The following is a 13,395-nucleotide window of genomic DNA, read 5'->3' as shown; positions in this document are numbered from 1 at the left end:
ATTAAAGGTGACGTGCAGGTGTATTACCAATATCAAAGATGACGTGCAGGTGTATTACCACTATTAAAGGTGACGTGCAGGTGTAAACCCACTATTAAAGGTGACGTGCTGGTGTATTACCACTATTAAAGGTGACGTGCAGGTGTATTACCAATATTAAAGGTGACGTGCAGGTGTATTACCACTATTGGAGGTGACATACAGGCGTAATACTACTATTAAAGGTGACGTGCAGGTGTATTAACACTATTAAAGGTGACGTGCAGGTGTAAACCCACTATTAAAAGGTGACGTGCAGGCGTATTACCACTATTAAAGGTGACGTGCAGGTGTATTACCACTATTGGAGGTGACGTGCAGGTGTATTACCACTATTAAAAGGTGACGTGCAGGTGTATTAACACTATTAAAGGTGACATGCAGGTGTATTACCACTATTAAAAGGTGACGTGCAGGTGTATTACCACTATTAAAAGTGACATGCAGGTGTATTACCACTATTAAAGGTGACGTGCAGGTGTATTACCAATATTAAAGGTGACGTGCAGGTGTATTACCACTATTAAAAGTGACATGCAGGTGTATTACCAATATTAAAGGTTACTTGCAGGTGTATTACCACTATAAAAGGTGACGTGCAGGTGTATTACCACTATTAAAAGGTGACGTGCAGGTGTAAACCCACTATTAAAGGTGACGTGCAGGTGTAAACCCACTATTAAAGGTGACGTGCAGGTGTAAACCCACTATTAAAGGTGACGTGCAGGTGTAAACCCACTATTAAAGGTGACGTGCAGGTGTAAACCCACTATTAAAGGTGACGTGCAGGTGTAAACCCACTATTAAAGGTGACGTGCAGGTGTAAACCCACTATTAAAGGTGACGTGCAGGTGTAAACCCACTATTAAAGGTGACGTGCAGGTGTAAACCCACTATTAAAGGTGACGTGCAGGTGTAAACCCACTATTAAAGGTGACGTGCAGGTGTAAACCCACTATTAAAGGTGACGTGCAGGTGTAAACCCACTATTAAAGGTGACGTGCAGGTGTAAACCCACTATTAAAGGTGACGTGCAGGTGTAAACCCACTATTAAAGGTGACATACAGGCGTAATACTACTATTAAAGGTGACGTGCAGGTGTATTACCACTATCAAAAGTGACGTGCAGGTGTATTACCAATATTAAAGGTGACATGCAGGTGTATTACCACTATTAAAAGTGACATGCAGGTGTATTACCACTATTAAAGGTGACGTGCAGGTGTATTACCACTATCAAAGGTGACGTGCAGGTGTATTACCACTATTAAAAGTGACATGCAGGTGTATTACCACTATTAAAGGTGACCTGCAGGTGTATTACCACTATTAAAGGTGACATGCAGGTGTATTACCACTATTAAAAGTGACATGCAGGTGTATTACCACTATTAAAGGTGACGTGCAGGTGTATTACCACTATCAAAGGTGACGTGCAGGTGTATTACCACTATCAAAGGTGACGTGCAGGTGTATTACCACTATTAAAAGTGACATGCAGGTGTATTACCACTATTAAAGGTGACCTGCAGGTGTATTACCACTATTAAAGGTGACCTGCAGGTGTATTACCACTATTAAAGGTGACGTGAAGGTGTATTACCACTATTAAAGGTGACGTGCAGGTGTATTACCTATATAAGAGGTGACATTACAAGTTGTCAAAATGAAAGGACCATGAGAAGAATTGAGCGACCATCTTTATTTAGCGACAGAGGCATCAATAGCAGGGCTGGACTTCACACATGTTGAGCGCAGTGAACCACATTTCTTTCAGAGCCATGATGCAGTGGTGCGTGTGGCAGAGGAGGAGGAGTGTGTCAACAGTTAGCGGGGGAAAGAGCTCAATGACCTAAGGTTGCTTCCTGGGAGCAGGAGAAGAAGAGAGGTTTGAAGAAGAGAGTAGAAAAGAGAAAAACGGCGGTCCAGTGCACGACAGAAGGGGAAGGGCGGATGGCACAATGCGCGACTACAAGATGCGCTCTGAAACAAATGGTGTGAAGCCAGAAGTAGAAAACCTGGAGCAATGTGCTGCTCCGCAGTAGCAACAAGTCCTTGGTTTTGCTTTCCATTGGCTAAAAGGCAGTCCTCACCTCCACTCCATCATTGCTTTGCTGAAGGATCCAAACATGCAAGGTGCTCCGGAGGCTTCAAGCCAAGGCGGGAAAGGCCTCGGGGTCGTCCACGTTGGGCACTGAGGACGACGACTGACGGGGGAGGGGGGTTGATTAGTCAACATTCCTGAGTGAGTGTGACCTGTGTTCTTCAAACTTTACCTTTTCGCTGCGTCCTCCGCGTGCTGGCCTGGGGGCCATCTCGCTGCCGCCGCCAGCAGCAATGCTGCCCCCGGGGCCGCTGCTGCCGGGGCCGCCGCGCCCACGTCCGCCCCGTCCACCGCCGCCTCCACGCGGGCCGCCGCGACCGCGACGCCCCAGCTCTCCGAAGTTGATGTCCAGCTGGGCCGTGATGTCGTTGGCCGGCTTGCGGAAGTGGTGCTCGTTGTCATCCATCTGCCAGGAGAAGTGTGATGAAGGCCATAGAATACACAAGCACATACACCACCAGGCTCACCTTGGACTCAAAGGATTCCGGGTCTATCAGCTCATCTTTTTTGCCCTGAGAGAGAAGCCAGAAGAAAAGGTTGGTCAACTTTGGTCAGAGTGAGCATCCTCTCAATTCTAAAGGATCTATGTTTCTTCTCGTCTTTAAGGTGATTCCGCTAAATAAATACAACATTTTGATGGAAAGTAAATCATGAATGTTCACAAACATTATTGCACAATAATGATCCCGTCATTAGGAATTCCACCCCATAATCTCAGTACAATTTAAAAAGGCTCTAATGAGGCATCACTCACACCTGAGCATGTTTTAGAAAAGAAGGCAGGTGTGACACGTATGTCTATTTGTGTCCTGTTGTAAAATATTACACCAATAACTAGTAATACCTTCAGTTGTCCATAGAGGGTGCTACAGTTAATGTGTCACATTAGTAAAAAAGGTTGTAAAATAATACAGCAATAACAACTCACTTCTGCAATTGCCCATAGAGGGTGCTACAGTTAATCCATCCATCCATCCATCCATTTTCTACCGCTTATTCCCTTTCGGGGTCGCGGGGGGCGCTGGCGCCTATCTCAGCTAAAATCGGGCGGAAGGCGGGGTACACCCTGGACAAGTCGCCACCTCATCGCAGGGCCAACACAGATAGACAGACAACACTCACACTCACATTCACACACTAGGGCCAATTTAGTGTTGCCAATCAACCTATCCCCAGGTGCATGTTTTTGGAAGTGGGAGGAAGCCGGAGTACCCGGAGGGAACCCACGCATTCACGGGGAGAACATGCAAACTCCACACAGAAAGATACCAAGCCTGGATTTGAACCCAGGACCTTCGTATTGTGAGGCAGACGCACTAACCCCTCTGCCACCGTGAAGCCCGCTACAGTAAATGTGTAATGTTAGTAAAAAGGTTGTAAAATAACACACCAATAACATCAGTTGCCCATAGAGGGTGCTACAGTATATGACGTATAATGTTGGTAGATAGATAGATAGTACTTTATTGATTAAAACGAATATAAAATAATACAGCAATAACTACTAATACCTTCAATTGCCCATAGAGGGTGCTACAGTAAATGTGTAATGTTAGTAAAAAGGTTGTAAAATAACACACCAATAACATCAGTTGCCCATAGAGGGTGCTACAGTATATGACATAATGTTGGTAGATAGATAGTACTTTATTGATTAAAACGAATATAAAATAATACAGCAATAACTACTAATACCTTCAGTTGCCCATAGAGGGTGCTACAGTATATGATGTGTAAAGGAAATACGCAGTAGAACATAGATGGATGTTAGCAAAAAGGTTGTAAAATAATACACCAATATCTAGAAACACCATGAGTTGTTCATAGAAGGTGCTACAGTTATTGCGTCATGTTAGTAAAAAGGATGTAAAATAATACAGCAATAACTAGTAATACCTTCAGTTACCCATAGAGGGTGCTACAGTATATGTAATGTTAGTAAAAATATTGTGAAATAACACACCAATAACTAGCAATACATTCAGTTGTCTATAGAGGGTGCTACAGTATATGATGTGTAATGATAGTAGAGGTTGTCCATCCATCCATTTTCTACCGCTAATTCCCTTTGGGGTCGCTGGTGCCTAGATTGTAAAATACACAAATGACTAGCAATATTTTCAATTGCCCAAAGAGGGTGCTACAGTATATGTGTAATGTTAGTAAAAAGATTGTAAAATAATACACCAATAACTAGTAATACCGTCAGTTGTCCACATGGGGTGCTAGAGTATATGATGTGTAATGATAGTAGAGGTTGTAAAATACACAAAGAACTAGCAATACCTTCAATTGCCCATAGAGGGTGCTAGAGTATATCTGTAATGTTAGTAAAACGATTGAAAATACAGCAATAACTAGTAATACCTTCAGTAATACTTTCAGTTGTCCATAGAGGGTGCCACTACATATGACATGTAATGTCAGTAAAAAAATTGTAAAACAACACACATTCCTAGTAATACCTTCAGTCACCCATAGAGGGTGCTACAGTATATGCCGTGTAATGTCAGTAAAAAGATTGTAAAACAACGCACATTCCTAGAAATACCTTCAGTTGTCCATAGAGGGTGCTACAGTATATGCCGTGTAATGTGAGTACAAGTAAAACCTTCAACTACTGACAGCTGCCACTAAATGATTGGATGCAAGCCAGCAACTTGGAACAGTTGCAGCTGGTGTTGAGTGTGAAGGACTCACTTCTGCCTTGGACTTGTGCAGCACGAACCCTTTGTTCCAATCCGCTCCCTCGTTGGCTTTGCGGATGTTGAAGTCCACTTTGGTGCGCTCCTTGTTCTGCATGGCCTTCCACTCGTCCAATGTCATCTCCTTGGGTCCTTCCTCCTTCACCTCCTCCACCTCATTCTCCCTTCAACACACACACACACACACACACACACACACACACACACACACGCAAACACACACACGCGCAAACACACACACACACACAATGAGTCAACTGCACGACCCTAAACCAAACTCCAAGCATAAGAAGAACTTACTTGTTCTCAGAGTCGGCAGGTGGATGTTCCTCCCCTTCAGCGTTCTCCTCCGTCACGTTTGATTGCTTAAGTTCACTGTAAACATCAAACAGTCAACACTTTACAACTGTAATATATGATAACTACATCACACGTCATTATTTCACTTCATAACTACATCACACGTCACCATTTAACTTCATAACTACATCACACGTCATTATTTCACTTCATAACTACATCACACGTCACCATTTAACTTCATAACTACATCATGTCATTATTTCACTTCATAACTACATCATGTCATTATTTCACTCCATAACTACATAATGTGATTATTTCACTTCATAACTACATCACGTCATTATTTCACTTCATAACTACATCACGTCATTATTTCACTTCATAACTACATCACATGTAATTATTTCACTTCATAACTACATAAAACATTATTTCACTTCATAACTACATCACACGTCAGTATTTCACTTTATAACTACATCAAACATAATTTCAATTCATAACTACGTAACATCATTTTCACCTCATAACTACATCAAATGTCATTATTTCACTTCATAACTACATCACATGTCATTATTTCACTTTATAATTAAATCACGTCATTATTTCACTTCATAACTACGTCAAACATCATTATTTCACCTCATAACTACATCAAACGTCATTATTTCACTTCATAACTAGATCAATTACATTATTTCACTTCATAACTATATCACATCATTATTTCACTTCATAACTATATCACGTCATTATTTCACTTCATAATTACATCATGTCATTATTTCACTTCATATCTAGATCAATTACATTATTTCACTTCATAACGATATCACGTCATTATTTCACTTCATAACTACATCATGTCATTATTTCACTTCATAACTACATCACGTCATTATTTCACTTCATAACTACATCACATGTAATTATTTCACTTCATAACTACATCATGTCATTATTTCACTTCATAACTACATCACATGAAATTATTTCACTTCATAACTACATCACATGTAATTATTTCACTTCATACCTACAGAAAACATTATTTTACTTCATAACTACATAAAACATTATTTCACTTCATAACTACATCACACGTCAGTATTTCACTTCATAACTACATCAAACATTATTTAAATTCATAACTACGTAACATCATTTTCACCTCAAAACTACATCAGATGTCATTATTTCACTTCATAACTACATCACGTCATTATTTCACTTTATAATTAAATCACGTCATTATTTCACTTCATTACTACGTCAAACGTCATTATTTCACTTCATAACTAGATCAATTACATTATTTCACTTCATAACTATATCACGTCATTATTTCACTTCATAACTATATCAAGTCATTATTTCAATTCAGAACTATATCACGTCATTATTTCACTTCATAACTATATCACGTCATTATTTCACTTCATAATTACATCATGTCATTATTTCACTTCATTACTACGTCACACTTCATTATTTCACTTCATTACTACATCACACGTCATTTCACTTCATAACTACGTCAAAAGTAATTTCACTTCATAACTACATCACGTCATTATTTAACTTCATAACTCCATCACACGTCATTATTTCACTTCATGACTACATCACGTCATTATTTCACTTTATAACTACATCATGTAATCATTTCACTGTATAATTACCGGTACATCATGTCATTATTTCACTTTATTTCACTTAAGTACATCATGTCATTATTTTACTTTATAATTATATTATGTCATTATTTCACTTCATAACTATATCACATGTCATTATTTCACTTTATAATTAAATCATGTCATTGTTTCACTTCATTACTACGTCACACGTCATTTTTTAACTTCATAACTACGTCAAACATCATTATTTCACCTCATAACTACATCAAACTCCTCTCTGAGCTGCAACCTGATCGTGGTAGAGGAGTTTGCGTGTCCCAATGATCCTAGGAGCTATGTTGTCCGGGGGCATAAAGCCCCCTGGTAGGGTCTCCCAAGGCAAACAGGTTCTAGGTGAGGGATCAGACAAAGAGCAGCTCGAAGACCTTTATGAAGAAGAAAAATCATGGACCCAGATTTCCTTCGCCCGGACGCGGGTCACCGGGGCCCCCCTCTGGAGCCAGGCCCGGAGGTGGGGCACGATGGCGAGCGCCTGGTGGCCGGGCCTGTTCCCATGGGGCCCGGCCGGGCACAGCCCGAAGAGGCAACGTGGGTCCCCCCTCCAATGGGCTCACCACCCATAGCAGGGGCCATAGAGGTCGGGTGCATTGTGAGCTGGGCGACAGCCGAAGGCAGGGCACTTGGCGGTCCGATCCTCGGCTACAGAAGCTAGCTCTTGGGATGTGGAACGTCACGTCACTGGGGGGAGAAGGAGCCTGAGCTAGTGCGCGAAGTCGAGAAATTCCGGCTGGATATAGTCGGACTCACTTCGACGCACAGCAAGGGCTCTGGAACCACTTCTCTCGAGAGGGATTGGACCCTCTTCCACTCTGGCGTTGCCGGCAGTGAGAGGCGACGGGCTGGGGTGGCAATTCTTGTTCCCCCCCGGCTCAAAGCCTGTACGTTGGGAGTTCAACCTGGTGGACGAAAGGGTAGCCTCCCTCCGCCTTCGGGTGGGGGGTCGGGTCCTGACTGTTGTTTGTGCTTACGCACCAAACCGCAGTTTTAGAGTACCCACCCTTTTTGGGAACACTCGAGGGAGTACTGGAAAGTGCTCCCCCGGGTGATTCCCTTGTCCTACTGGGAGACTTCAACGCTCACGTTGGCAGCGACAGTGAAACCTGGAGAGGCGTGATTGGGAAGAATGGCCGCCCGGATCTGAACCCGAGTGGTGTTTTGTTATTGGACTTTTGTGCTCGTCACGGTTTGTCTATAACAAACACCATGTTCAAACATAAGGGTGTCCATATGTGCACTTGGCACCAGGACACCCTAGGCCGCAGTTCCATTATCGACTTTGTAGTTGTGTCATCGGATTTGCGGCCTCATGTTTTGGACACTCGGGTGAAGAGAGGGGCGGAGCTTTCTACCGATCACCACCTGGTGTTGAGTTGGCTGCGATGGTGGGGGAGAATGCCGGACAGACCTGGGAGGCCCAAACGCATTGTGAGGGTCTGCTGGGAACGTCTGGCAGAGTCTCCTGTCAGACAAAGTTTCAATTCCCACCTCCGGAAGAACTTTGAACATGTCACGAGGGAGGTGCTGGACATTGAGTCCGAATGGACCATGTTCCGCACCTCTATTGTCGAGGCGGCAGATCGGAGCTGTGGCCGCAAGGTAGTTGGTGCCTGTTGGGGCGGCAATCCTAAAACCCCTTGGTGGACACCAGCGGTGGGGGATGCCGTCAAGCTGAAGAAGGAGTCCTATCGGGTCCTTTTGGCTCATAGGACTCCGGAGGCAGTGGACAGGTACCGACAGGCCAAGCGGTGCGCAGCTTCAGCGGTCGCGGAGGCAAAAACTCGGACATGGGAAGAGTTCGGGGAAGCCATGGAAAACGACTTCCGGACGGCTTCGAAGCGATTCTGGACCACCGTCCGCCGCCTCAGGAAGGGGAAGCAGTGCACTATCAACACCGTGTATGGTGCGGATGGTGTTCTGCTGACCTCGACTGCGGATGTTGTGGATAGGTGGAAGGAATACTTCGAAGACCTCCTCAATCCCACCAACACGTCTTCCTATGAGGAAGCAGTGCCTGGGGAATCTGTGGTGGACTCTCCTATTTCTGGGGCTGAGGTCGCTGAGGTAGTTAAAAAGCTCCTCGGTGGCAAGGCCCCAGGGGTGGACGAGATCCGCCCGGAGTTCCTTAAGGCTCTGGATGCTGTGGGGCTGTCTTGGTTGACAAGACTCCGCAGCATCGCATGGACATCGGGGGCGGTACCTCTGGATTGGCAGACCGGGGTGGTGGTTCCTCTCTTTAAGAAGGGGGACCGGAGGGTGTGTTCCAACTATCGTGGGATCACACTCCTCAGCCTTCCCGGTAAGGTTTATTCAGGTGTACTGGAGTGGAGGATACGTCGGATAGTCGAACATCGGATTCAGGAGGAACAGTGTGGTTTTCGTCCTGGTCGTGGAACTGTGGACCAGCTCTATACTCTCGGCAGGGTTCTTGAGGGTGCATGGGAGTTTGCCCACCTGGTCTACATGTGCTTTGTGGACTTGGAGAAGGCATTCGACCGTGTCCCTCGGGAAGTCCTGTGGGGAGTGCTCAGAGAGTATGGGGTATCGGACTGTCTTATTGTGGCGGTCCGTTCCCTGTACGATCAGTGCCAGAGCTTGGTCCGCATTGCCGGCAGTAAGTCGAACACATTTCCAGTGAGGGTCGGACTCCGCCAAGGCTGTCCTTTGTCACCGATTCTGTTCATAACTTTTATGGACAGAATTTCTAGGCGCAGTCAAGGCGTTGAGGGGTTCCGGTTTGGTAATCGCAGGATTAGGTCTCTGCTTTTTGCAGATGATGTGGTCCTGATGGCTTCATCTGACCGGGATCTTCAGCTCTCGATGGATCAGTTCGCAGCCGAGTGTGAAGCGACCGGAATGAAAATCAGCACCTCCAAGTCCGAGTCCATGGTTCTCGCCCGGAAAAGGGTGGAGTGCCATCTCCGGGTTGGGGAGGAGACCCTGCCCCAAGTGGAGGAGTTCAAGTACCTAGGAGTCTTGTTCACGAGTGAGGGAAGAGTGGATCGTGAGATCGACAGGCGGATCGGTGCGGCGTCTTCAGTAATGCGGACGTTGTACCGATCCGTTGTGGTGAAGAAGGAGCTGAGCCGGAAGGCAAAGCTCTCAATTTACCGGTCGATCTACGTTCCCATCCTCACCTATGGTCATGAGCTTTGGGTCATGACCGAAAGGATAAGATCACGGGTACAAGCGGCCCAAATGAGTTTCCAGGTCTCTCCCTTAGAGATAGGGTGAGAAGCTCTGCCATCCGGGAGGAACTCAAAGTAAAGCCGCTGCTCCTCCACATGGAGAGGAGCCAGATGAGGTGGTTCGGGCATCTGGTCAGGATGCCACCCGAACGCCTCCCTAGGGAGGTGTTTAGGGCACGTCCAACCGGTAGGAGGCCACGGGGAAGACCCAGGACACGTTGGGAAGACTATGTCTCCCGGCTGGCCTGGGAACGCCTCGGGATCCCCCGGGAAGAGCTAGACGAAGTGGCTGGGGAGAGGGAAGTCTGGGTTTCCCTGCTTAGGCTGTTGCCCCCGCGACCCGACCTCGGATAAGCGGAAGATGATGGATGGATGGATGGATGGAACTACATCAAACGTCATTATTTCACTTCATAACTAAATCAATTTCATTATTTCACTTCATAACTATATCACATGTCATTATTTCACTTCAAACGTCATTATTTCACTTCATAACTATATCATGTCATTATTTCACTTCATAATTACATCATGTCATTATTTCACTTCATTACTACGTCACACTTCATTATTTCACTTCATTACTACGTCACACGTCATTATTTCACTTCATAACTACGTCAAAAATCATTTCACTTCATAACTACATCATGTCATTATTTAACTTCATAACTACATCACACTTCATTATTTCACTTCATAACTACGTCAAAAATCATTTCACTTCATAACTACATCATGTCATTATTTAACTTCATAACTACATCACACTTCATTATTTCACTTTATAACTACATCACATGTCATTATTTCATTGTATAACTATAATTATATGACAGCTCCATCACATGTCATTATTTCACTTCATAACTACATCACATGTCATTATTTCACTTTATAACTACATCATGTAATCATTTCACTGTATAACTACCGGTACATCATGTCATTATTTCACTTTGTTTCACTTAAGTACATCATGTCATTATTTTACTTTATAATTATATTATGTCATCATTTCACTTTATAACTACAGCATGTCATTATTTCACTTTATAACTACATCATGTAATCATTTCACTGTATAACTACCGGTACATCATGTCATTATTTCACTTTGTTTCACTTAAGTACATCATGTCATTATTTTACTTTATAATTATATTATGTCATCATTTCACTTTATAACTACAGCATGTCATTATTTCACTTTATAACTACATCATATGTCATTATTTCACTTCATAACTACATCACATGTCCCTACACTTAAGTACATTGTGTCATTATTTCACATTATAACTACACCATTGTCATTATTTCACATTATAACTACATCATGTCATTATTTCACATTATAACTACATCATTGTCATTATTTCACATTATAACTACATCATTGTCATTATTTCACATTATAACTACATCATTGTCATTATTTCACATTATAACTTCGATATTGCACTTTATAACTTCCAGTACATCATGTCATCATTTCACTTAAGTACATCACAACATTATTTCACTTTTTAACTACATCACATGTCATTATTTTACTTTATAACAACATTATGTCATTATTTCACTTAAATACATCACAACATTTCACTTTATAACTACATCATGTCATTTTTTCACTTTATAACTACATCATGTCATTTCACTTAAGTACATCATGTCATTATTTTTCTTTATTATTACATCAAGTCATTATTTCACTTTATAACTACATCATTACATAATTTTACTTTATAATTACATCAAGTCATTATTTCACTTTATAACTACATCATTACATTATTTTACTTTATAATTAATTCAATTCATTATTTCACTTTATAAGTACATCATGTAATTTCACTTAAGTACATCATGTCATTATTTCACTTAAATACATGACATTATTTCACTTTTTAACTACAACACGTCATTATTTCACTTTATAAGTACATCATGTCATTATTTCAATTCACAAAATGTCATTATTTCCCTTTATAACTACAACATGTAATCATTTCACTGTATAACTACTTCCTGTTATTATTTCACTTTGTAACTACTTCATGTCATTATTTGACTTTAGTAATGAGGTTTAATTCACGACTGAATAGAATGAAGCTGTTCTTTGAGCAAAAGCATGCAGCTGAAGGTACTTCACTTCAGGTGTAAATTGAAACTCACTTGATTTCATCTTTGACGTTGCCCCAGTTGTGAGATCCACTGCCGCCTCGCTTTTCTTCCCCTTTCAGACCACTGGAACAACATTAGCTTTAGGCAGGATCAACACGTTAAAGCACTACAATCTGACACCACAGCTGCTAATAAAGTGCACTACCATCAAAATGTATCCTCTGCAGATGTCTTAAGTAGAAAAGTACTTCTGAATGTGGATATTATTGTAGAAATAGACGAACTGATGTCTTGAAAAGTACTTCTGAATGAAGTACTTCTGAATGTGGATATTATTGTAGAAATAGACGAACTGATGTCTTGAAAAGTACTTCTGAATGTAGATATTACTGTACAAAAAGCCTACTGATGTCTTGAGAAGTAGAAAAGTACTTCTGAAAGTGGATATCACTGGAGAAAAGGCCTACTTGATGTCTTGAGATGTAGAAAAGTACTTCTTAATGCAGTACTTCTGAATGTGGATATTCCTGTAGAAAAAGCCTACTGATGTCTTGAGAAGTAGAAAAGTACTTCTGAAAGTGGATATTACTGTAGAAAAAGATGTACTGATGTCTTGAAAAGTACTTCTGAATGTAGATATTACTGTACAATAAGCCTACTGATGTCTTGTGAAGTACAAAAGTACTTCTTAATGCAGTACTTCTGAATGTGGATATCACTGTAGAAAAAGCCTACCGATGTCTTGAGAAGTAGAAAAGTACTTCTTAATGCAGTACTTCTGAATGTGGATATTACTGGAGAAAAAGCCTACTTGATGTCTTGAGAAGTAGAAAAGTACTTCTGAAAATGGATATTACTGCAGAAATAAGGTACCAATATCTTGAGATGTAGAAAAGTACTTCTTAATGCAGTAGTTCTGAATGTGGATATTACTGCAGAAAAAAACTTACCAATGTCTTGAAATGTAGAAAAGTACTTCTTAATGCAGTACTACAGAATGTGGATATTACTGGAGAAAAAGCCTACTTGATGTCTTGAGCTGTAGAAAAGTACTTCTTAATGCAGTACTTCTGAATGTGGATATTACTATGGAAAAAGCATACTTTCTTGAGAAGTAGAAAAGTACTTCTGAATGTGGATATTACTGTAGAAAGATGTACTGATGTCTAGAAAAAGTACTTCTGAATGTAGATATTACTGTAAAAAAAGCCTACTGATC

General features: G+C 41.9%; 1 protein-coding gene across 2 annotated transcripts in view; it reads right to left on the bottom strand.

Moving 5' to 3' along the window:
* Nucleotides 1-1,722: 1,722 nt before the first annotated feature.
* LOC133543875 (SERPINE1 mRNA-binding protein 1-like) overlaps nucleotides 1,723-13,395 on the bottom strand; it is a 31,375-nt gene continuing 19,702 nt past the window's right edge. Inside the window, exons 4-9 of one of the 2 annotated variants that reach the window (XM_061888747.1) lie at nucleotides 12,228-12,299; nucleotides 5,150-5,224; nucleotides 4,845-5,016; nucleotides 2,612-2,656; nucleotides 2,317-2,550; nucleotides 1,723-2,247 (exon numbers count right to left, since the gene is read on the bottom strand). In XM_061888747.1, the coding sequence (XP_061744731.1) occupies nucleotides 2,191-2,247; nucleotides 2,317-2,550; nucleotides 2,612-2,656; nucleotides 4,845-5,016; nucleotides 5,150-5,224; nucleotides 12,228-12,299 (655 nt within the window). In that variant the 3' untranslated portion in view covers nucleotides 1,723-2,190. The remainder of the gene's footprint in view (nucleotides 2,248-2,316; nucleotides 2,551-2,611; nucleotides 2,657-4,844; nucleotides 5,017-5,149; nucleotides 5,225-12,227; nucleotides 12,300-13,395) is intronic. The other variant, XM_061888748.1, reaches the window with a different exon arrangement.

Source organism: Nerophis ophidion, linkage group LG26 (genome assembly GCF_033978795.1).
Source record: "Nerophis ophidion isolate RoL-2023_Sa linkage group LG26, RoL_Noph_v1.0, whole genome shotgun sequence".
NCBI classification, from domain to species: Eukaryota; Metazoa; Chordata; class Actinopteri; order Syngnathiformes; family Syngnathidae; genus Nerophis; species Nerophis ophidion.
This window is presented reverse-complemented; position numbering and strand designations above follow the sequence as displayed.